At 45.4% G+C, this 23,560-nt stretch overlaps 1 protein-coding gene across 1 annotated transcript in view; it reads left to right on the top strand.

Annotated features, from left to right (window-relative positions):
* Positions 1–19,738, top strand: part of reln (reelin) — a 74,372-nt gene extending 54,634 nt beyond the window's left edge. The window contains exons 25-64 of the mRNA XM_053885314.1: positions 441–646; positions 726–897; positions 1,082–1,288; positions 1,357–1,592; positions 1,669–1,826; positions 1,893–2,100; positions 2,177–2,253; positions 2,388–2,546; positions 3,138–3,332; positions 3,808–4,081; positions 4,160–4,300; positions 5,199–5,376; positions 5,459–5,543; positions 5,618–5,800; positions 5,892–6,060; positions 6,164–6,269; positions 6,891–7,117; positions 7,188–7,411; positions 8,013–8,163; positions 8,245–8,753; positions 8,837–9,005; positions 9,129–9,269; positions 9,409–9,586; positions 10,648–10,841; positions 10,913–11,163; positions 11,245–11,399; positions 11,511–11,725; positions 11,908–12,085; positions 12,149–12,324; positions 12,399–12,505; positions 12,577–12,819; positions 12,882–13,057; positions 13,403–13,476; positions 13,595–13,756; positions 13,826–13,983; positions 14,086–14,305; positions 14,527–14,724; positions 14,843–14,941; positions 16,694–16,820; positions 18,354–19,738. Coding sequence (XP_053741289.1) covers positions 441–646; positions 726–897; positions 1,082–1,288; positions 1,357–1,592; positions 1,669–1,826; positions 1,893–2,100; positions 2,177–2,253; positions 2,388–2,546; positions 3,138–3,332; positions 3,808–4,081; positions 4,160–4,300; positions 5,199–5,376; positions 5,459–5,543; positions 5,618–5,800; positions 5,892–6,060; positions 6,164–6,269; positions 6,891–7,117; positions 7,188–7,411; positions 8,013–8,163; positions 8,245–8,753; positions 8,837–9,005; positions 9,129–9,269; positions 9,409–9,586; positions 10,648–10,841; positions 10,913–11,163; positions 11,245–11,399; positions 11,511–11,725; positions 11,908–12,085; positions 12,149–12,324; positions 12,399–12,505; positions 12,577–12,819; positions 12,882–13,057; positions 13,403–13,476; positions 13,595–13,756; positions 13,826–13,983; positions 14,086–14,305; positions 14,527–14,724; positions 14,843–14,941; positions 16,694–16,814 — 7,080 coding nt within the window. The 3' untranslated portion in view covers positions 16,815–16,820; positions 18,354–19,738. The remainder of the gene's footprint in view (positions 1–440; positions 647–725; positions 898–1,081; positions 1,289–1,356; positions 1,593–1,668; positions 1,827–1,892; positions 2,101–2,176; positions 2,254–2,387; positions 2,547–3,137; positions 3,333–3,807; positions 4,082–4,159; positions 4,301–5,198; positions 5,377–5,458; positions 5,544–5,617; positions 5,801–5,891; positions 6,061–6,163; positions 6,270–6,890; positions 7,118–7,187; positions 7,412–8,012; positions 8,164–8,244; positions 8,754–8,836; positions 9,006–9,128; positions 9,270–9,408; positions 9,587–10,647; positions 10,842–10,912; positions 11,164–11,244; positions 11,400–11,510; positions 11,726–11,907; positions 12,086–12,148; positions 12,325–12,398; positions 12,506–12,576; positions 12,820–12,881; positions 13,058–13,402; positions 13,477–13,594; positions 13,757–13,825; positions 13,984–14,085; positions 14,306–14,526; positions 14,725–14,842; positions 14,942–16,693; positions 16,821–18,353) is intronic.
* The last annotated feature ends 3,822 nt before the right edge of the window (positions 19,739–23,560 follow it).

The raw sequence follows: 23,560 nt of genomic DNA, 5'->3' as shown, positions 1-23,560 counted from the left end.
CTCTTACCCTACATTTCAATACATCCAGCACTGACTCGACAGCTTGTTTATTACACTGGGGTGTCTTGGCCTGATCACAATTAGAAACCTCAGCTCCTTTATATACAGACCGCCAGAGATGCCAAATGTTTAAAAGGAATTGGAACGTTTACTACCGGAATGTTCACCGCAGAGTTTTCCCATGCTGTGTTGCTTTTGAGGCTTTGGCAACAGCAGACATCAGTAATGAGCAAGACCAGGTCCACCGGTCTAAGAGCAGGCACCCAGACAGCTGAGAAATCTGCTCTCATGTTTCACTGACACCTGTGTTTTTATGACTTCACAGTCGCTAGCTGCTTTATTTTTGAAACGCAATATACTCCACATACAGTATAAGTAGAAAGCAATGTTAATTTTAATGAATTTTGACTCTGACTCTTTTGACTCTTCTGCTGTGTCAGGCTGGGCTGAGGCAGCTGATGAGCTGGGACCTGGACACTGAGTGGGCGGAGTTTGTTCAGTTTTACCTGCGTGTGGGCGGCGACTGGGGTGAGTGCAACCAGGCCGACAGCAGGGAGGAGGGAGTGCTGCTCCAGTACAGCAACGATGGAGGCATCAGCTGGGGCCTCATAGCAGAAATGTACTTCACTGACTTCACTAAACCTCGGTAAGGGGCCACACAAAATCCTGTTTTTTAAAAGTGAAAAAAAACATGCTGATAATTGATGCTTCTTTTGTGACAAAAGGTTTGTCCACTATGAGCTTCCCTTGGCATCCAAGACGCCGTCCACGCGGTTCCGCTGGTGGCAGCCTCTCCACTCTGGGGAAGGGTACGACCAGTGGGCCATTGATGATGTCATAATTCTCTCTGAACGGGAGAAGCACATTATACCAATGGCCAATCCGACACTTCCACAGGTCAGAAGCCATTGTAATGCGCTTTGCTACCTGACAAAACACTAGAAATGTAATCTGCTTTGAAAGGGTTATAACACATTTCATGACATTCGTGATCAGCCCCTAGTAGGAGGCTTCAATGAATGGTGGATTTATGAACGTTATGTACAGTATACTGATTATTATCCCTTTTCCCTAATCGTAGAACTTCTATGAAAAGCCAGCATTTGACTACCCTCTAAACCAGATGAGCGTGTGGCTCATGCTTGGTAACGAAGGCATGGAGAGGGAAAGCAACAACAGCTTCTGTGCTCCAACTGCGTCTGCCATGGTGTTCGGGCGCTCTGATGGTGACAGGGTTGCAGTTACTAGGGACCTTTCCCTTCGGCCAGGATACACACTTCAGTTTAAGGTACCCCCAAATTGAAGGCTGAACTTCGAGACAGGTGAATGTGAAACCAAACTCTTTTTTTTTGGCAGTTGAACATTGGATGTGAGTCCGAGTTCAGTGCTTCGGCACCAGTGTTGCTGCAGTACTCTCATGATGCAGGTCGCACCTGGTCTCTGGTGCGGGAGGGCTGCTACCCTGGATCCCCTGGCTCAGGAATATGTGAAGGCAGCGGCCGTGAGCTGCGAGAGCCCACAGTCTTTAACATCGGTGACTATGAACAGTGGACCCGGGTCACGGTGGTCATTCCACGCAACGTTGCTGCCAGGTATTTGCTTTTCAGAGCTAAAATGCATTGTGATGAATTGATGTGATGGAATTGAATTGAACTTTGCATTCTGCAGCAAAACCAGATTCCGCTGGTTCCAGGAGAGCAGCTTGTATCGAGAAGCGCCGCCTTTTGCCCTGGACGGAGTCTACATTTCCGAGCCTTGTCCAAATCACTGTGGTGGTCATGGGGATTGCATATCTGGAGTCTGCTTTTGTGACATGGGATACACAGGTAACTGAAGTAGTTAGATGTTTGATAAAGGAATCAGACACGTTACAATCTTTTTTGCTCTGACAGTGGAACAAGATAGCTGCGTACCATCAGCTGCGAGCCCCACTGAGCTCACTGAGGGCTTCGAGGGCAAGCTGAGTCCACTTTGGCAGAGTCTAAGTGGAGGACAAATTGGTGGTGGCTGTGGCACAATCGGTGAGGGCAAGGCTCTTTATTTCAGCAGCCCAGGGAGGAGAGAAGCGCGTACCGTGCCGCTTGACACCACCAATACCAGGTTGCTACTTGCCTCTTTTTTTATCTCTTTGTTCTATCTGTTCTATCATTTTAAAGTATGATTCTCTTGACATCAGATTGGTGCAATTCTACATTCGAATTGGAAGCAAAAGTTTGGGGCCAACTTGTACAAGACCACGTTCTCGCAATGAAGGTAGGCTTTAAGACCCATGTGTTGAGTTAATGATGGGTCTTCTGTAATTCCTCACCAGCTACCCCCAAACCAACTTGTGTCATCCTCATCTCCATGTTTAAGGAAACATAACAAATTCTCTTTCGCGGTTACAGGTGTCATTGTGCAGTTCTCGACCAATAACGGAGTGCAGTGGCAGTTCCTGCGGGAGATGGACTTCAGCTCCTTCTTAGAACCACAAGTTGTTACGATTGAGCTTCCACCACAGGCCAAAACTCCCTACACAGTATTTCGCTGGTGGCAGCCACTCCAAGGTAACCTTCAAAAATATCATTAACTTTGGGAGGATGTGGAGTTCAGGGTAAAGGTTAGTGTGTCCACTAATAGTATAGTATAACCACATCAAGTCAGACTGCTTCTTTACCTAACTTGACCAACCTCACGGATCACATCTGTCCCTTTCATGTTCTCATTTGTAACATACATGAATCTCAGTTGTTGTCTTCCTTCTTTTACTTCCATTTCTAATATCCTTTGTCCAACATGTTCACTTTCTTTCCTCCAAACAACATTACTTTGGGACTCCAGAGTCCTTCTGTCAGAGGTACTGTCACTAAACCACTCATCAAGACAGGCCTTACTGTCCTACAGAGCTTGTCTTTCATCACAGGCTCCACCCGTTCCACCCTGTCTGCACTCTCCTCTTGATCTCCTCCCATTACTCAGCTCTTCTCCATGAAATGCCATCGTGAAAGTGAGGTGTATCATGAAACAACATGACAGGGTCTCAATATCTTGTACGATCATACATATTCACAAGTTTGACAAGACAGATGAATCATGAGTTCCATGATAATCCATAGAAAAGTGACGCACCTATATAATTGACTTGTTTGTCACCACAGGAAAGCACTCTGCTCAATGGGCTCTTGATGACGTCCTCATTGGTATGAACGACAGCTCCAGAACAGGATTTCACGACAAGTTTGACGGCACAACGCCTTTGAGGCACAACTGGTACCGCATTCAAGGCGGAGAGGTGACTGTGGACTGCTTGTCCTTGGACACGGCGCTGACCTTCAACTCTGAGGCAATAGACAGTGAGTCATATTTTAGCGTTCAGTTCACAAGCGTATAAGGGCTTCCATTTTTAAAAGCGGCAGGTTATGTCCATAGCAGACATGATAGTTCATGACAAAGACGATGCGTGGGACTAGTGAGAACGTTTCTCATCACTCACTCAGCTGCGACTGTCGAGTGGCCTCTTGGTGAGATGCTAAAACATCAAACTGTGTCAGTGAAATAAGGCCCTTAACTCACTGGCATGAATGAGAATGGATCTGTAATGAAACTGCACATCAGTAAAGGTGGTAATACAGTCACCCTCACATTAAAACAAAACTGCGGGTCAGCAAGAACACAGCGTTATTAGCAAAGCACTGACTCTCCGGTTTCTGAGGCTTGATGCATTATTGATAGGATCGAACCCAGTTGGATGTCCTCTCTCTTCGGTGCGTGAGCAAAATGTTGCTTTCTTCTCATCTAAGAAAACGTTCTTCACTAATTTGCTTTCAGAGAAGCCCAGGTATGCAGAGAGCTGGGACTTTGAGGTGTCCGGCTCGTCCTTCCTCCAGTTTGAGATGAGTATGGGCTGCAGTAAATCCACTTCATTTTCCCACGGCGTGCGGCTGGAGTACTCCACAGACTGTGGCCGTCACTGGTCTCTAATCACGCCAGAGTGTGTTCCTCCAGCCATTGGATGTGCTGGTTATACTCAGAGTTCCATCTACACTTCAACACAGTACAAACGCTGGAGGCGGATCACTGTGTATCTCCCCAGCGCTGCCAAGTATGTGCTGGACAGTTCTGTGACTCAGGTTTGATACGTTGTTGGTAAATTTACTGAAAAAAGTCTTTATGCTTGAAGCTCTCCAAGAACACGATTCCGATGGATTCAGACTCATTTCACCCCTGGAGCGGAAGGTTGGGCGCTCGATAACGTCCTACTTGCGCCTGGCTGTCCATGGATGTGCTCTGGACATGGGCTGTGTGACAACGGGCGCTGCGTGTAAGTTGCTTTTTAGCATGAACCTCTGTCGCATTGCTGGAACCTTTTTAGTTCTGTAATGAAAAAGGTTCGAGGAACCTTTTTAGCTCTTCGCGCCTTTTTGACACTGACCCCAAAACATAAGAGCGTGGAGACAGTGTGTCATGATTGTAGTTTTAAATTTTGATTTTGTAGTTTTGATTTGAAGTTTATTAGTTCACTGTGAAACATTTTTTTGATATCAACTAAACTTCTGTTTTGTATTTTGCATCATGTATTTATTGTTTTGTTTGTCTCAACACACACTCGCAGTAGTCACAGTGCTGCTGCTGTTTTTTTGAATGGCAACTTTATTTAAGTCGTGCCACATGGTTCTTTCGACAAGACTGAAGTTATTTGCAGTTACTGTCGATGTGAACCCAATTACAACCCGAGTAAACTGAGTTTCGTGTGAACTATTTACTCGATGATGAAGTTCTTCACCACATATGCAAAAATGGTCATATTCAAGCAGCGTACATTGAAGCCTATTGTTTCTGTTTCCTTACACCGCTGGCTCCGCAGGGCTTCCCCCACAGTTTTCTGTCATTTTATTTTAAGGGACAAAAACACTCACTTCAAAAATGTCCAGAAAAAAGCTGTAGTAATTTATATCTACAGATGAACAAATTGTGGGTAAACATTTTTGCTTCTTAATTTCCACATATATACACGGTGTATAGTGATTTCTCTGTCTCCGCATGCATTAAGCATTGTTACGGAATATGAATATGTTGTCTGTCTTGAGGGGAGTTGTAGTAACAAAGCCCTGAAAGTCTTTCTGAGAACTAAAAAGGTTCCTTCAGTGCGAAAGCTGCCATAGTTAGCAGTACTTAGTGGTTATTGTAATGTGATGTCTGGTCTTTCCTATTATGCTTAGGTGTGATAAGGGATATGAAGGAGCTCACTGTGTGCCTGCAGTGCCCCTGCCGTCCGTACTGAAGGAGGACTTTAATGAAAACCTTCAGCAGGAAACCTGGCCTGAGGTGTACGGCGCAGAGAGGGGAACTCTGAGCGGAGAGCCTTTAAAATCTGGAACCGCCCTCATCTTCAAAGGGGTACAGGACCACCGGGGTTGTTCACAGCTCGAATGCACAGCTGACAAATCTAAACGTTACCCAACATGGTTTCTGTTTTCAGGATGGCATGCGTATGATTGTGTCCCGGGACTTGGATTGTACGAACACATTGTATATCCAATTCTCCTTCAAATTCATCACAAAAGGTATGGAGAGCCTCTTTGAATCATCTGTGTCTGAAACTGGAATGGAATGGAAATGACTTCCGTGCACTTCACAGGAATACCCGAGCGCTCCCACTCAGTTTTGCTGCAGTATTCTGTGAACGGAGGAATCAGTTGGCTGCTTTTGGATGAGTTTTATTTCCCAGCATCCACAGACACTTTATTCCTTCACTTGGCTCTGCCCGCTAGCGCCCAGACCAATGCTACTCGATTTAGACTCTGGCAGCCGTACAACAGTGGTAAGATGACTTTGCTAATTTTTACATTTTTACTTGTTGCCGTGATCAAGCTGCAAGTCTGTAACGTTCTCTGTGACTGTCTGTCTTTCAGGGAAGAAGGAGGAGGTGTGGGTGATCGATGATCTCATCATTGATGGCAGCTCCTTACACAACCCACCAGTGGTCATAGACAGCTTCGAAGATGGTCCCAATGAGTCCAACTGGCTCTTCTTCCCTGGCGGAAACACCGGCCTCTACTGCCCCTACCAAAAGACCGGACTGTATGAGCTTAAACAACATCAAGATTTGATTCAACATTCTCCGTAATACTCCCTTTAATCTCATGTTGTCTCAAGTTAAATTGTGTTTGTGTCTGTGATGCAGAGATGAGGACGAGTCAGCCATGGTGTTTGTCTCCAGCGAGTTGGGAGAGCACTCTATTACCACCAGAGACATTGATGTGAATGAGAACACTATAATTCAGTTTGAGGTATGTTACCGTGTAATTGAGAGTTCGTTTTAAAGAATCAAACACGCATTATTTATTGAAATTTTTTAATATGATTGGCTTAAAACACAAATAGTATTCTTCGCCCCATGTGCACCAAGTCCCCCCATTCAATGCAGAATGAGAGTTTCCGTTTTCAGACTTGGATCCTCCTCAGATCCATGATCAACACCATTTAACATTACAATAAACAAAATGTATGCCGTGTGTTTCGCGTATTATTCAACGTTGATAGCAGTGAAGTCAGTTTAACTCAGTTTAAATCAGCGAAAAGTCAACATGAGATGCTCCAGTCTGCAGTGTTCCTTACACACACACCGGGGCAAAGCTATTGGTGGCATGAGCCATGCAGAAAAAAGTAAAAATAAGATAAATGGTGCACATCATTTTCATTTTTTTCATTTCATTTTTTTCTTTGCAGCAACACAGTTAAAAAAAAATATGGCTGTTGGCCTCTGACTGGTTGGCCACCGCTGGTCTAAATCATTTATTTATTTCTCTTTTTTTCTCTTTGTTTGCAGACATATTTATCAGCAATAGAATATTTTGTTCCTCCTGCATGTGCTATATTTGCTGACCACATTGACACGTCTGTGTTTCCAGATCAACGTGGGTTGTACTGCTGAGAGCTCTTCTGTCAACCCCGTACGTCTTGAATTCTCACGGGACTTTGGAGCCACCTGGCACCTGCTGGTACCCCTCTGTGCCGGTGGGCCACAACCATCCTCGCTCTGCTCCACAGAGCTCCATCCTGCAAGCATTTACTTCCCTGGGACAACTCAGGGCTGGAGGAGAGAGGTCATACACTTTGGGAAGCTGCGCCTCTGTGGGTGGGTGTTCAGTTTGATCTTTAATTTTACATGTGCCTGCACATATCAGAATATTGTCTGTGTCTTGCAGGTCTGTCAGGTTTCGGTGGTATCAAGGCTTCTTTTCTACTGGTTCCACTCCGCCAACTTGGGCGATCGACAATGTCTACATTGGCCCCCAGTGTCAGGACATGTGCAGTGGACATGGCACCTGTGCAGGCGGCACCCACTGTGACTGTGACCCAGGCTACTCCGGTCATGACTGTTCTGTACCTGACACACCCAACCCGGATTTCCTTAAGGAGGACTTTGAAGGTGAATGAACATTTTGCTCAACTATTTAGAACTATTGTTGTTTTTAGTGAACACTCATTCAGCTAGAAGCCTGTGGTATTAAATAACTGTACTTGTTTTTTTGGCAAACGCATCTCCTTACTGTCTGTTTACTTTCTACTGTTATACATGCATTTGAGCTCATTGCACTTTGTGTATCATGGGATATGTTGGTGACGTATGTACAGGACAATGATAGCGCGTATTCACAGACTGGTTGCAAATGACTGGTTTGGGGGAGGTTTGCGGTGTAGCAGCCTGACTGCTAAGCTAAATGCTAATGCATGGCTTTCTTCTTCATCCTTGATTCAACATTTATTTTTATTTTTCACCCAAACTCACCAAACATATATTTTTGTACAGCGTTTGTGCATAACACCGTACATTATTGTAATGTATAAAAACTGCCAACTATGCTGTTGCTAGAATGATGAACGATAGAAGAATGATAGAACGATATTTTGATGATTTAGTTGACGTGTTGGAAGCGTTAAATCAGCTTTGTTATTGTGATTAGTTTTAGGAACGTATTTGTTATTGTATGACTCACTTGCATGGGCCTGTATCATCAATGTGTCTCCAGGTGGCGCTGTTGACGCTGACCTTTTCAGACAGCTGAGTGGTGGAAAGCCATCAAGGAAATGTGGTATAATGTCCAGCGGTAACCATCTTTTCTTCAGTGAGGATGGTCTTCGTATGCTGGTCACCAAAGACATGGATCTCTCCAATGCCAGGCACAGTTCAAACATGATTTCACTCTTCTCTTATGCAGTATTGTTGGTATAGTTTGTGTAAATACTTTATGTTATCGACAGGTTTGTTCAGTTCTTCCTGCGTCTCGGCTGTGGGAAAGCAGCTCCGGACCTTCGCTCCCATCCCGTTCTGCTGCAGTTCTCTGTGAATGGAGGTCTGACATGGGGTCTCCTTCAGGAATTCCTCTTTAGCAATAACAGCAATCAAGCTCGCCTCGTGGCCCTGGAAATCCCTCTGCGCGCCCGCACTCCCTCCACCCGTCTACGCTGGTGGCAGCCTTCTGACAACGGGCATTTTTACAGCCCGTGGGTGATTGACCAGGTGGTGGTTGGAGGCAGTGCCAGTGGGTGGGGACCACTGGAAGATGATTTCTCTGCTATTGATGGGCGCTCTTGGCTCCTCAACCCTGGAGGAACACGAATGCCTGTTTGTGGCTCTGATGGACCTGCGTTTGCCTTCATTGAGAAGTCCAACACTCGCTACGCCGTGACCACAGACATCAGTCTGGGTCAAGATGCCTTCATTCAGTTTGACTTCTCCGCTTCCTGCTCTGTCACCACCTCCTGCTACTGTAAGCAACAAAAATATAACTCACCACTATCAAATTGATGTAAGATATAGAAGTTTGAAGTGACTTTTCATTTGTCTCGGCAGCTGTAGAGCTGGAGTTCTCTCTGGATCTGGGACTGACCTGGCAACCTGTGGTCAGAGACTGTTTGCCAACAAGCCCAGACTGTTCTTCTTACACGCTGCAGAGAATTCTAGTTTCTGACACATACAACAAGTGGGGTCGAGTTACTCTGCCAATCCCATCCTACGCACGGTCAGCATGACTTCAAAGACCTTCTAAGAACAGAACCAGATTTTGTTTGAAATGTGATTCATGTTGAAATCATCTTGTCACTGTATTTTCCTTTTGTTGAATGTCTTTTTGTCAAATTGTCAGGTCTCCAGCCACCAGGTTCCGTTGGTTCCAGCAGGCTCCTTTTGATAAGCAGCAGACTTGGGCTCTGGACAACCTCTACATCGGAGATGGCTGCCCAGATATGTGCTCAGGGCACGGGCGGTGCCAGCAGAGCTCCTGCGTGTGAGTCATTTTTTAAAAAAAGATTGATTTATTTTTCCATGAAAGATTACTGTTGATTATTTGGAATTAAAGACACATGCACTTCTTCATTTGCTTAAGATATTTTTAGAGTCATAAAACGTATTTTTTTGTTTTCCAGATGTGACCCAGAATGGGGTGGAGAGTACTGTGATGAGCCTGTTGCCCCCCTGCCCTCACAGCTGAAGGACAGTTTCAGCAGAGCGCCGTCACTAGGCCACTGGCACATGCTCACTGGAGGCAAACTTAGCACTGTATGTGGAGCTGTGGCTTCAGGATCTGCACTGCACTTCAGTGGTGTAAGTAGTGATGAATGAACATGAATTTACTATATAAACTCCAAGGCATCATCAATTGTTCGATTGCTCTTTGTGTCATAATCCGTACCCTAAATGATCTCGAATATTTACAGGGAAAAGCCACAAAAAGTGAATAAAAAAAAGTTCCAAAGCAGTGCTGTAAGCATATTTACCAGCACAAAGAGCACTTCATATAAAAATAGTTTAATGTATGGAAGGATGAAAGGACTGAATATAAGTACTTGGTTTTATGAAATAAAACCAATTTCTATTTCACAATACTGATTGTATTAAAAAAAATAAAAAATAGAAAAACAGAAACATCACAGAAATGAGGCGTGTATGGACCCGAACAGAGGAGAAGATTGTAAGTTTGAAGAGTCTTATCATGGAGACCTTATTGATGATCAGAGCTTTCACTAAGAGGTTTTTGTCACTCAAAGCATTCAGCCTTATCTTCAAACAGACTTATCGATGATGATAAAAACATTGACCTCTGTTCAGTTTCTGCAAAAACATGCATGGAATGTCAGTCAGTATGAAGACAAGTTTTAGCTTCAGCTCAAACCAGAGCTGAGCCTCATTAGACAGCACGACCAGCAACGATAGTTTCCGAGTAGCTCGAATCAGAAAAGAGACTCGTGCTGGAAAACCTCTGGGACAGATGGCGTGAGTCCAGTGGTCATCAGAGTTATTGGGTGGATATTACTCTCTGACGCTTGTCAAACTCAGCAGCACTGATGCGACAGAAAGACTCGAGCAATAATTAAATTTAAATTAAAGTCTGACACTGTTTTTCTCCAGCAATATGAGTCAATAAAATATGTAGATTCTTTATGGATTATAGTTCAAGCCTTATTTGTTTTTCTTCACTTTTTAACTAGTCCTAACAAGTCAATTTATTGTTCTGATCTTTATCAATTCATACCTTCCACACACAGGTGAACAAGACATATGTAAACATATCTATAAACTATATTCTCTCACCTTTTTAAAAATCAAAACAAAGGTTTATCGCTGTTGACTGCTCTAAATTGTGACACGTTTATTCCCATGCCCAGAGCTGCAGCCGTCAGTTGGTGACGGTGGACCTAAACTTGACGAACGCCGAGTTCATCCAGTTCTACTTCATGTACGGCTGCATGATCCCACCGAGCAACAGAAACCAGGGAGTTCTTCTGGAGTACAGTCTGAACGGAGGAATCAACTGGCATCTGCTGACAGAGATTTTCTATGATTTGTACACAAAGCCTGGGTGAGTTTTTAAAGGTCCTGCATTTGCAGCCACCGTCAATGGAAACAGAGGGGTCGTGATTCTTGTTTCAGATTTGTGAATGTTTTGCTGCCCCCTGCTGCCCGTCAAGAGGGAGTGCGCGTGCGCTGGTGGCAGCCTCAGCACGAGGGAGCCGACCACGGTGACTGGGCTTTAGATAATGTGCTCATCGCTGGCTCAGACCCGCGGGCGCAAATCTCCGACACTTTTGGAGGAGTTGCTCTCCCGAACCACGAGAGAGCTCCTGCCGACGAGAACTCAGGCAGGACGGATCAACTCAGCGAGCAAGAGGAGGCGCCCATAGGTGAGGTCCAGAGGTGACCTCGTGGCCTGCCGGTATAAGCGCAGAAATAATTCATGTAAGTTGCTTGTGTTCTTTTCTCAGTGAGCGATCACTGGTTGTTCTCAGAGGACTGCTCCCTGCAGCGTTTCTGCAGCTCACCTGATGGAGTCATGGTCTGTGGCAGTGCCGATGGGAGAGAGGTCTATGCAGTCACCCATGACATCATTCCTGGGAAGAGTTGGGTCATGCAGTTCAAGGTAACCAGCAGTTGCTTGATAGGAAATGACAACACTTGTAATATGACTTAGAGAAATATATTCCATAATGAGAAGAAAATACAAGGCTCACCTCTCATCCGTGGCCTTCAGATTGCAGTTGGCTGCAGTGTTCCAGACCGCCACGCGGACAGACAAGTCCATGTTCAGTTTTCCATGGACTTTGGGGTGACCTGGAAATACCTGGTGCCCCAGTGTTTGCCTGCTGACCCTCGCTGTGGAGGCCAGGTGTCCCAACCCTCCGTCTTTTTCCCTGCCGATGGCTGGAAGCGGGTGGTGTATCCACTGCCTGACAGCCTGGCCGGCACGTAAGTCTCTAACTCCCCGTCCTCTGCTAAATGTTCACTCCTTCATATTTAATGCTTTATCACTGCTGCTACGTGATCAATTATTCACCGGCTAACCTTTTGCATTTAAATATGCATGATGTTCTCATATAAATCATTGAGAGTAAATGTGTGTTGTTCACTTTTTCAAATCTGTTTTGTAGCTCAGTGCGGTTCAGGTTTTACCAGCAGCACTCAGACATACAGTGGGCTGTGGAGAACTTCTACATTGGGCCGGCGTGTGAGAACAACTGCGAGGGGCATGGTGACTGTCTGGATCAACGTTGCCTCTGTGATCCTGGTTTTACAGGACCCAACTGCTATGCTAGCGCAGCTTTGAAGGTGTGTTGCTGATATTTCTTGTCTGAAGCGACAGAGTAGGCAGCGTGTGACGCTTTCTCGCAGGCATCTCTCAAAGAACGCTTTGATTGGGACGGAGCTGCCGGGCCTCAGTGGCAGACCCTGGAAGGGGGGCGACCTTGTACAGACTGTGGTGTGTTGGTGGAGGGAACCGCTCTGTATTTTGGAGGTGCTGATGCCAGACAAGCCATCACAGCTGATTTGGATCTGCGAGGAGCCAAGTCAGTCCTGAACTCATACCGTAGTGTGTTTATTGGTTTGCCGTACATACTAAGTGTTTACTGTTTGTGGTCAGATTTGTTGAGTACTGGGCCAGAATCGGAAGTGAAGACAACATGACCATGTGCCATCGTCCCACCTGTCGCAAAGAGGGTGTGTTGCTAGACTACTCCACAGATGGAGGTGCGAGATCAACGCCCTAGTGTGTATTTCATTTATATTTCCTAGTCTTCTGATCCTTCTCTGCCCATCAGGTGTGTCTTGGACTCTGCTGCATGAGATGGACTATTTGAAGTACGTGTCTGTGAGGAGGGACTACATTGTGCTCCCTGAGGGGGCGCTCACGAATGCTACACGCCTACGCTGGTGGCAGCCGTTTACTATTTCCTCTGGGTTGGCGACCCCGAGCCTGGAGCGAGCCCAGTGGGCCATAGACAACATCCTGGTGGGCGGGTCAGACATCAATCCGTCCACCCTTCTCGACACGTTTGATGACGGTGAGATAATTTCATCCCACCACCTGAGCGCAATGATGGATGACACATTTTGAAATCACCAGAGGGAGTGTCTCACGAGGAAAGCTGGAGTTTCTATCCGAACGCTGTGAGGACCGCTGGCTTCTGTGGAAATCCTTCATTCCATCTGTACTGGCCAAACAAGAACCAGGACAGGACGCACAACATCCTGGCCACTCGAGAACTCATTGTTCAACCTGGCTATGTCCTTCAGTTTAAGGTATCCCTTTCATTTTAAGTGGGTTCTTTTGTGATCTCTCACACTTATAAAGTGGCTTTGCATCAGAAATATTTAAAAGTTTGTATTTATTGAGTCCTATTTAGTTTGGTTTAGTTGGTTTAAAAAGCAAGGACTACAAAAATGGCTGATGTGCCGCCCCCCACGAAATCCCCACATTCACAAATATGAGTCGCTTCCACCTCCATCATTCTTTCACAACCCTGTTATGGTGACGTTTCATCTTGCCAAGACTGTGTCTAACTCTTCAGACATGGTGGAGCATGATAGGCCTCCTTTAAGCAACGATGACTGTAATGTTGTTGTTTTCTTCTATTGCATCTTTAGATAGTTGTTGGCTGCGAGGCCGACACTTGTGAAGACCACCACTCTGTCCTTCTGCAGTACAGGAAGGATGCAAGGTAGTAGGAGGCTTCAAGTCAGAATTCACTTCTCACATTATAAATCACTCGGCCTTTTAAACTGTCGGGTCGATGTGTATTCTGGTCGCACGATTTTCCCCCTTCTGTCTCTTGTCAGGTCTGACTCATGGCAGCTGGTTCAGTCAGAGTGTCTCCCCTCCTCCGTCAACAACGTGGGCTGTTCCCCCTTCCAGTTCCATGAGTCAACAATCTACAGTCCGGTCAACAGCTCAACATGGACCAGAGTCACTGTCCAACTCCCTGATCATGTGTCCTCGGGGTACGTGTGGATGCTGTTGGCGTCAGAATCCATTTTCAGTCGTGCTAAATAAGTCACTTTCTTTTCTAGTGCCACTCAATTCCGGTGGATACAGAAGGAGGGTACTGGAGAGCGCCAGAGCTGGGGAGTCGATCATGTTTACATCGGAGAGGCCTGTCCAGGCATCTGCAGTGGTCACGGTTACTGCGCAAACGGAGCGTTGTGCATCTGTGATGAGGGATACCACGGTGGGCCGAACATTCCAACACTTGCTCACACATGAATCTGCAGACAACAACAGTCATCATTTCATCTCTCTGATTTACTTTTGCTCCTTTTCTCTCTTGCAGGTGACGACTGCTCACTCTCCAGCAGCGACCTGCCGAGCTCCATCAAAGATAACTTTGAGTCAGGCAGCGTGTCTCAGGAGAGCTGGCAGCTGATCCAAGGTGGTGGAGTGGGCAGCGGGTGTGGGCAACTCTCACCCCATGCCCACGGAGACTCCCTTTATTTTAATGGCTGTAAGATGAGGCAGGCTGTTACACGACCACTAGACCTCACTAGAGCCAGGTACAGGTACTACCAAGACGTATGTGTTTACTGGTTTTTAACTCCAATGTCACACATTTCTTCAAGAGTAAAGCCAGTCCGGGTTGTTTGGGAATGTTTTCTTTTATCTGTCAATCTTCTCACCACCCTGTTTTTGTGCAGCACCTATGTTGTTGTTCATGAATGAAAAACTTTTGGGATGCTGGCAATTAACCCGTTACTCCCCTCTCTGTGTTCCGCAGTAAGATCATGTTTGTGCTGCAGATCGGCAGCGTGGCACAGACAGACAGCTGTAACATTGCTCTTGATCAGGCAGACACTGTAGACAGGGCAGTGCTCCTTCAGTACAGCGTCAACAACGGGGTCAGCTGGCACGTCATTGCGCAGCATCAGCCCAAAGATTTTATTAAGGCCCAAAGGGTCTCCTACAACATTCCACTGTGAGTACTGACCGTGTATGAGATATATATATTTTTACATGCCCTAAGATTTCTGATTTACCTTTTCGAGATTTGTGTTTCTCATTTTCGCTCACCACATTATCTATCGATTCTCCAGTGAGGCAAGAGTTAAAGGTGTGATGTTGCGATGGTGGCAGCCGCGCCACGACGGTGCCGGACATGACCAGTGGGCACTGGACCATGTGGAAGTTGTTCTGTGAGTACCCAATTCCCAGCCGGCCCCGGCCCCCCGAACAGAGCCCAGATCTGCCCTTGTATCTTCCTCCGCTCCGGCTTCACCTGTAGAACTAGCCCCTCCACCGAAACACTGACACACATTCAGCTCACACTCACAGATACTTCATCACGCAAGCTCAGCTGCAGCAGCCAGTCGTCTGTGTTCCTGTCCGGGCTTCTGATGTCACGCAAGCATGATAGAGCTGTGTGCTTGGCTATGTTTGGTGGCTGTACTGTGGTAATTTCCAGTCATCGCATATTCAGTGTTCATGCAAAAACAAGAGAAATGTGTGCTTCTTACTTGCTCAATATTTGGAAAACGTTCTTTCGTTTTAGTTTTGCAGTTTACTGTTTTATAACTAATAGGTTTGCATTATTTTTTGGGGTTCCTTTGTTTCATTTTCTGAGATGTTGGAAAATCAGATGGCCAGATATAGCAAATTGCTGGTGTGTCCTTTTATAAAATACATGTTTCTGTTGTGCATTCACACATGGAATGGCTCATATATCGGTCAAAAATGTCTGTGAAGTCGACACCACCAAAGACCATAACCGAGTCCATGCTGACGACAACACTGGGCAATATTTCCGAGAATATGATGATATGTTACATAGCATAGCATCTATGGTGGGTCGAGACAGATTACTCACTAGCTGCTGCTGAGCATTTTGTTTATCAGAAAGTGAAGGGCTGTGAACCAAAACAGTAAAAGGAAACTTGTTTAACAGAGCAGGATTGTTCTGACAAGTAAGTGAGTGGGCATAAAAAAAGCCACCAATAAAAAATGAATGTATGTTTATTTCCCCCCTTTGTTAAAAAAAATGGACATAATGAAGATAGAATTCAAAAAGTCTTTCCATTGAGTAAAGTGGCAATGAAGTTATGAAGTTATGAAGTCAATTTTATTTTCAGTGACGCGATTACAATTTTGTTGATGCACAAGCATAATAGTCTACAACAGAAGATGTTTCACCAGAAAACAATTTTTTCAAGACAACGATGCATTTTTAAGTTGGTGGCAGTGTATAGTAAAAAGGACACATTTCTGCACGACACTGAAAGATGCTCCTACTAAGACTAACATTGTGATTATGTTGGTGCATGTTGCTGTGAGCATCACAGCAGTGTGGTCCCAGGTGTTGCAGTCCACACGTACAACCCCATATAAAAGCACACACATACGTAACACGCACCCGCACTCTCATTGACCTGAGCTGCCCCCTGGCCTATGTGACCGCCATCTCTCCCACAACCGCTGTCCGCACGGTTTTCAACAGTGTCTGCTGAAAAAAGTGTTCCTCACATGTGCTCTGTTGTTTTATTTCTCTCTGCTGACCACACCTCCACTCCTTCACTCATCGTTCCCTGGCTTCCCCTCAATTGTTTCTTTTGCTTACCTCTGCTAATCGATGTTCCCGACATGTCCTCATTCTCACTTCTCCGCTTGTGGCCCATCATGTCATTTTTCTCTTCCTCCACCAACCCATCCTCCCTTCTTCTTCTCTGTCCGTTTCTTGAATACAACCGATGGATTACTGCTCTATATCTCTCTTCACCTCTGCTCGGTACTCCTCCTTCCACTTGTCTGTCACCTGTCCCCTGCTTCTATTGAATCTTCTCTCCCCCTCCGTCTCCTTCTTGGTCACTCTTTAATACCTTTCTGGATCTCTCTCTCGCTCTCTCACGCTCCTCTCTCCTCTTCCTTTCTTTTTCGGGCCGCTGCCTCCCCAGGCCAGGGCTCAGCCCCCCTCAGACCTTTGTGCGAGACAGCAGCTCCCTCCTCCTGTCTCTCCCCTCTCGTGCTCTAACCTCTGCTCTCTTCTGTATTCTGCTCCCTCTGGCATGGCTGTAGCGTCAGGTAAGTTGTCCGCCTCTTCCTGAATGCAGCCCCCCCCCAACTTCTCTTCACTCCTGACCGCCCTTCTATTCCTCTACACGGCACACACTCCCCATCACTTAAGACACTCGGCTCTCCTCTTCATCACCACGATCATCTCCATGCCCCTGCTTTAACTCCAGCCACAGACAGGTCGGCCAGCTGCTCACAATGTCCAGGCGGAGGCTAAAACCAAAACACATAAAACAATTGCCCAAAGCAATAACAATATCTCACAGTATGAAATTTCAATGTGGCGCTGACATTTATGTTACGAAGCTAAACACAAATGTCTGTGCTGTTGTGTTTGTGTATATTTGTGTGATGTATTCCATCACTCGTGCAACGACTGTTTTGTTTCTGCTATTACCGTTTAACAAACTAGTGTTTCTCTCACCGAAATAACACACTGTGTGTGTCCTAGTTTGGTGGTGACAGGCAGCAAAAAGGTTAAAACATCAACCGAGACATGGTTATGTTTTAATTTCCAATGGACGTGGACACGATCCACTGCAAACACATAATCCACACTTCATACGTGATAACAGAAGTTGAGCGTGGATGACGTAGGAAGGCGTCCTGGAACCCTTGATACGTTCATTCAGACAGACGAGAGTGTTTGAAATGAAACGCTCAGCTCAACATGAGCCGCGTTATGCTACACCAGATCTGACGTGGGAGAAACATGGACTTCTCATCCCAAACTTTTGGTCGGCGTGTTGCCATGACTAACCTCCTCCACCCAGTCCCTTGCATGGCTTTTCTGATCGACTGTTGCGACATCCTCATCCAAAAGAACCTCAGGTGACTGTGATGTCGCCAGAGCCAGGAGCTTCTTCATCATCACTCTTCATCTCTGACCAAAAGAAAGACTCTCTCAACCGCTTCGCCTCATCGACACCCTCGCCATCATGCACCTTCATCATGCCTTAATCCCCCAAGAACCACAAACCCCCATCCCCGCTTCGCAGAGGCTCCCTGCCTACCCCCCCGGCTGCTCTCCTGGCTCACTGGCTCCGCCCTGCTGGATGGAAGAGGCAATGAACAGGCTAAGCAAGAGCGATCTTCTGCAGCTTTTGTCTCTTCATTTCGACCCTCCCTCCCCTCTTGCTGCCTTAGGATTCAAAGTTATTACTTCCCTCCCAGCGATGGCTCTCAACTCTGACCTCAAACACTCAGAGTTCAGTCTCTAGCTCGTGCTAGCTGGTTTGTCTTGTCTCGTGATATCTGTAGTTCAACTGTGTGCTTCCTCTCATCACTGCAGAACAAATTTACAGAGTCCCCTCTTAGTTCTCTGAACCATGACACTGAAATGCCGTTGAGTGTTTGAGGTTGAATGAAAACGCCAGCATGAATCACAGTGCGATGGTTTAGAACCAGCGTCAGACCCCTCCCCCAGCGTGCATGGAGTCAAGTGTGTGCATGAGAACGTGTGGGTTCTTCCCTGATGCTCCGGGTCACTAATGAAGACGCCCCTTTTCCCCTCCCTTCTTCACTGTCTTTGTTTACCTGCAGCACACGGAAGCAAAACTACATGATGAACTTTGCCAGGCAGACCGCTGGACGCCACTACTACAGCCGCAAGAGGCGGGCACTGCGGCAGCGCGCCTGAACCTGCCGCTGAAGCAGCCGTCCTTTAACCTGCCAATCACATCTCGTCCCCAACACACACTTCCATTTTTACCAGTTAGAAGTGGATTCCAGTCAGACTGCCCTCAACCCCGTGCTTGATATTCGGGTCATCTGATCAACCAAATCGTCATGGCAGGAACAAAACTCAGATCAAAGGAGTGAAGCCGTTGTTTCCTTTTCGCCATAAACTCTTTTTAATTGTTGCCGTGGTTCCTCTGAGTCCCGTCTCCATTTGTGGCCCCCCCTCCCCAGTCCTCCCAGACCCACCCTCCCCGCGTTTCCCACCACACTGTGAAATGGAGAGATACTATATCACTGCTGAACTGACCAGCTGATCGGAGAGTGGCCTTCTTGATCTACTGAGCCGTCAGGGGAAGGAACCGCTCCACTGCCGCTGACCAACATAGACCACGACTATGATGCTGACCTTGACAAGGGAAAACGAAGATAAAGAGAAAAGACAAAAAAAAAAACAACAAAGAAAACCGTGTTCTTGGTGTTCCGTGTGTCTGTGCATTCTTTTTGTGATGAGTTGACTGTGGTGTTTTGTTAATTTGTTTGTTCGTTTTCTACTAATTCATAAGCTTTTGAGAAGTGGGTGTCGGGAGGGAAGGGGAGGGGGGCGCCGGGTTCTGTCTCCTTGTCCTCTGCTGAAGGTAAAAGTGGAAGAAGAAGAAGAAAAAAAAGCCCAATTTCCACTCCGGGAAGGAACAAAAGATTTGCACGATGAGGAAAGGAGGGGAAAAAAAGAAAGACTGAATAATTTTGTTGAATTTTTTTATATATATGTTGTTTCCCGATGAAAAAAACAACAGATATTTATGGTAAATGGTTCTTCACGTGACCTATTTAAGATGCACTGTGCGTGAAATGTATGTTATTTTCTAGTGTTAAGTTATTAGGCAGTCGAGTCCGGCTCTCATTCTGCATCATCTCCCCCTTTTCCTTCTCTTGTGCTGTTCTCCACCTCGACCCACCCACCCCCTGCTGATTTCTGATACCTGGAGGTGTGAGGCTCTTTTAGTGTCGTTTTTGAAGTCTGTGTAATATGGACCCTCAGCCCTCAGTGTAACTCCAGTGAAGCAATCTCCTGTGTATATATATGTATATCCACTATGGGGAGACCCAGCAGCCTTATAAAAGGGAAATAAAGAACTGTCCAAACCTCAAGCACGTGCTGCTTTTTCTTTTCTTTTTTTTTTGTCATAGTTTTATATCAGCTTCAAACGCAATGCCTGCTTCCTCTCTCAAAAATATATTAAGTGTGAGTGGTTGTGTTTTGACTAGTGATGTACAATATTTTTACAGCTGGAAGTAGCAGAGAATTTATGAATTATGTTAAAATATTTGACACTCAAAAGTCAGATCCATGTCAATGAAAATGAAAATGAATCAGGACTTCCCATCAGTGAGGTGACTGTCAAAAGGTCAACAAACTTCTGAAGAGACATTGGACCCAGAAATTGATGCTCATCATAATGAATTACTTTTCAAAATCACAGTTTGTATCCATCATTCCTGGACAAAATGAATTCACAAATGGTAATCCAATACCTGAGATGAACAAAACAAACATGGACATTTTTTTTTCACATTTCCCTAAAATATATATAAAATATAGATTTGTTTAGTTGCACATAATGTTGTCACATGGGCTTTTAACAGTGTTTGCAACCAAATGGAAGCATATCATGCTAATTTATTTTGTAAATGCAAAAATATATTGATAATTTTTTTGTCATTCCAAATGAACACCTGGCCTGCAGTTTGGTAACACTATATAATGCTAGGAAAGTTTTTATTGGAACAAATATGAGCCTCAAAGCAGAAGCATGAAGCAGATAGCATAGAAAAACAAGTCTTTTTCACTTATAAAGTTGGAAATTCAGTATTTACATGTGCATTGTTTCGTTCCTGTGTCAATTGGTACCAGCTTGCCTACTTACCTTGAAAGAAAGCCTTGTGTAAGTAGTTGATACTGTGAAGTACCGCCATCTAGTCGACCAAAGGTCAAGCTTTGTGGAAGCTGACGCAGCATGAATTGTGGGAGGTCTAGTTTGTCTCCCAATATTCACAGAGTTATCTTTTTTTTTCAGCCTCCTCCAGGTTGCGTGTAGCAGCATGTTTTTAAAAATGTCTTTATTCACACAAAGGACAATAGATTTTTTAAATGTCTTCAAAACAATGTTGGTTGTTCTGTCAAACATTTTGGTCCCGAAACCTGGGATGGATCCAGCACCATTGAGGGTATACAAATTGTTCAGTTTGCATTGCACTGTATCACTCATGACATACACAATTTCAATAAAACAATATGCAGCTAAGATCTTTAAAACAGCACCTCAGTAGCTTCTCACTGGGTGTCGCAGTCCCTCACTGTAGCTCCACACTGGGGCTGCAGAGGAAGCTCCCAGGAGGTTAGCATTGGTCAGGTGTTAAAAATGAACAGAGTCAGAACTACCAGACAGATGGAGAAGATTTCAGCTGCCAGGCCCTCACACGCGTTGCAGTACCACCCCTCACAGCAGTCATAGGTCATAGTGTATTCCACCCCGCGGTACGTGAAGGGGACCACCCGACCGCAGTCCTTCACTGCCAGACACCCTCGTCCTGACAGGGCTTCAAACTTGCCGTAGCGACCGATGGCCTTGAAGCACACCTCGTCTGGGCGGCATTCCGTCCTCACAAACTCATTTTTCTTGTGCGTCTCCGCAATCGGGGTGAAAAAGCAGCGTAGGTTTTTGCAGAGCAGCGAGGGAACGAGAAAGTAGACGGACAGTAGGGTCACATGCAGGCGACACATGTCTGCTCTGAGAACAAGAGAAGATTGGGTTAGTGTTCTGTTCTAACAACTGTTGCTATTCCACCTATTGAGCTGTGAACATGAGGCTGTCATGGCTTTTCAGTGTCACAGAAATCAAAGACCTGGTTTGTATTCACCATCAGCATCTTTCAATTGACATCAGTTATGAAATCCAGCCAGATTTTCCAAGTTAAAGACTCTGCTTTATTTTTAGTTTGGACTCCTTCAAGTTTCTTCCATACTATTAGACTCAAATGGTGTGAAGGGGAGCAGTAACAGGGTTTTGTTTTTATAGTTCCACTTCAGCCCAGGGATGGAATGATGACAGAAAATTATTTTACCATCAGTTAAAATAATCTGTTTTTCTCTACCACTTTTTCGGTTTTTGCAACCAGCAGCTGTGACTTTCTCACATGTTGAAACACTAGCTTCTGTAAAGAAGAACTGACTCAATGAAATGGGCCGTTTCCGAGTTCTCCCAACATTTATATCAGTTTTATATACTTACAAACTCGCAGCTCACTCAAACAAGCAGAAGCCCTTCGTCCTCCTTCTGAGTTGTTGCTTCCTGCCAGGCCACACCTTGACAACACACACCTGCTGCTGGACTGTCGGTGATTAACTCACATGAGAGAATCACATGGTGAACTTTTTTTTTTTCTGACAAAACATGTTCTTCATTCAAAATGCAGGACCATTGACCAGACTGTTTGGAAATATACTTCAGTTTTCAGGCATGACAGCAGTAGTTTAATGTCCACCAGGAGGCAGATTATTGGGAGAAAACAGATGCAGGTCTTGGTGGTGATAAACCATAATAATGTGACCACATGAATTGGCCTTTGAGAGACAAGGCAGCTGTGCTTTCTGAAGTGATTTAGGATGATGTGTGTGTCTATAATCTATTACATAACAAGGAGTTTCCATAGTCTATTTAGCAAAGATAATTCGAGAAAAATACGATGCACGCATGTGTGACTTGAGTGACTGGTGACTCTTTTCAGTTGTAGAAATCATTTTCTCTGAATGAGGAGTCAATGCCAGGTGAAATGACTGGTTTATTCTGTGACATTTGATTCGACATACTTGCTGATATTCCAGGAGGATGGCTGACAAGCCCACCTTCGTCTCTCTGGAGCATCGAAACCACACTAAAATGAGGGTTGGGTAAAGCGCCTGAGGCTAGCAGGCCTCCCCTTCAGTCTCAACTGCTGACTCTACACTTCGCTGGGTGACGTATAGTTGGCACAAGAGTCCCTCATCTCCTTTCTCAGAGCTTGAGTGATGTTCTTGTACTCCACCATGTTCCTCATCATCTCCACCAGCTTCTTCAGCAGCGATTCAGGCTTGGGCGTCTTGTTGCACTTGTCTCTGCAGCAGCAGGAGTGACGGACCTTGTACTCCACCCTGCGATAGAGGGTGGTTTCTTCCTCTCCGCAGAGGCGGCTGTCCACGCAGCCCTGGGAGGACAGGATGTGGACCGGGCCGTAGTAGCCCTTGGAGCTGGCACACCGCTGGTTTGGCTGACAGAGGGTGGTGAAGTTAGCACAAGGCTTTTCCCTCAGTTGCATTGGACAGAAATTACACTCCAGGACCTCCAGGCTGAAGACAGGCAGGACCAGAGCCAGCAAGACGGATGCCAGAGCCCAGAGTGGGATCAGTGGGTGGACTGTCACGCTACAGTGAAGAGCAGTGAGTAAGAGATGCAACCATATGTGGTTATGCCTTCAGGCGATCTTTACCTTTGTTTTTCCATCCTTCTGAGAGCCGCCAGTGAAGGTTGCTCGTACCTGCAACTGAGACTCCAAATGTAAGCCAGACTGCTGATTACCAACAGGCCACAGGTGTGTCTCCCAAGCTCAGGCAAGCAATACATGTGAAATCGCAGCATTTTTCTTCTTCAAAAAAGACATTTCCTGACGTATGTGAGACACTGATAACTTGAACACATTGGACCTCAAGGTCTTCGCACAATATTTATATACAGGACTCACATCTACAGTACCACTATATGTTGATCATAAATTACTCACTTTTTTTCTTCTTCTTTGTTATATTTATATGGAAGTATATTTGTTACATCAAAGTATTGGGTAGTTGAATACAATTCAATATTTGTTTTTTTAAATTGTTGAAACCAAAATTTTTAATAATTTCAACCAATAATACTAAATGCAATGTGTATTAATTTTTTTAAATAGTTGAACACGATAATTGTTTTAAACATAAATATTATTTTTTTGTTTTTAAATTTCACAATAATGATGCGATGATGTGAGGGCATCAT

Source organism: Synchiropus splendidus, chromosome 14 (assembly GCF_027744825.2).
Source record: "Synchiropus splendidus isolate RoL2022-P1 chromosome 14, RoL_Sspl_1.0, whole genome shotgun sequence".
NCBI lineage: Eukaryota > Metazoa > Chordata > Actinopteri > Syngnathiformes > Callionymidae > Synchiropus > Synchiropus splendidus.
Note: the sequence above shows the minus strand (reverse complement) of the source record. Positions and strands in the feature narration are given on the sequence as shown.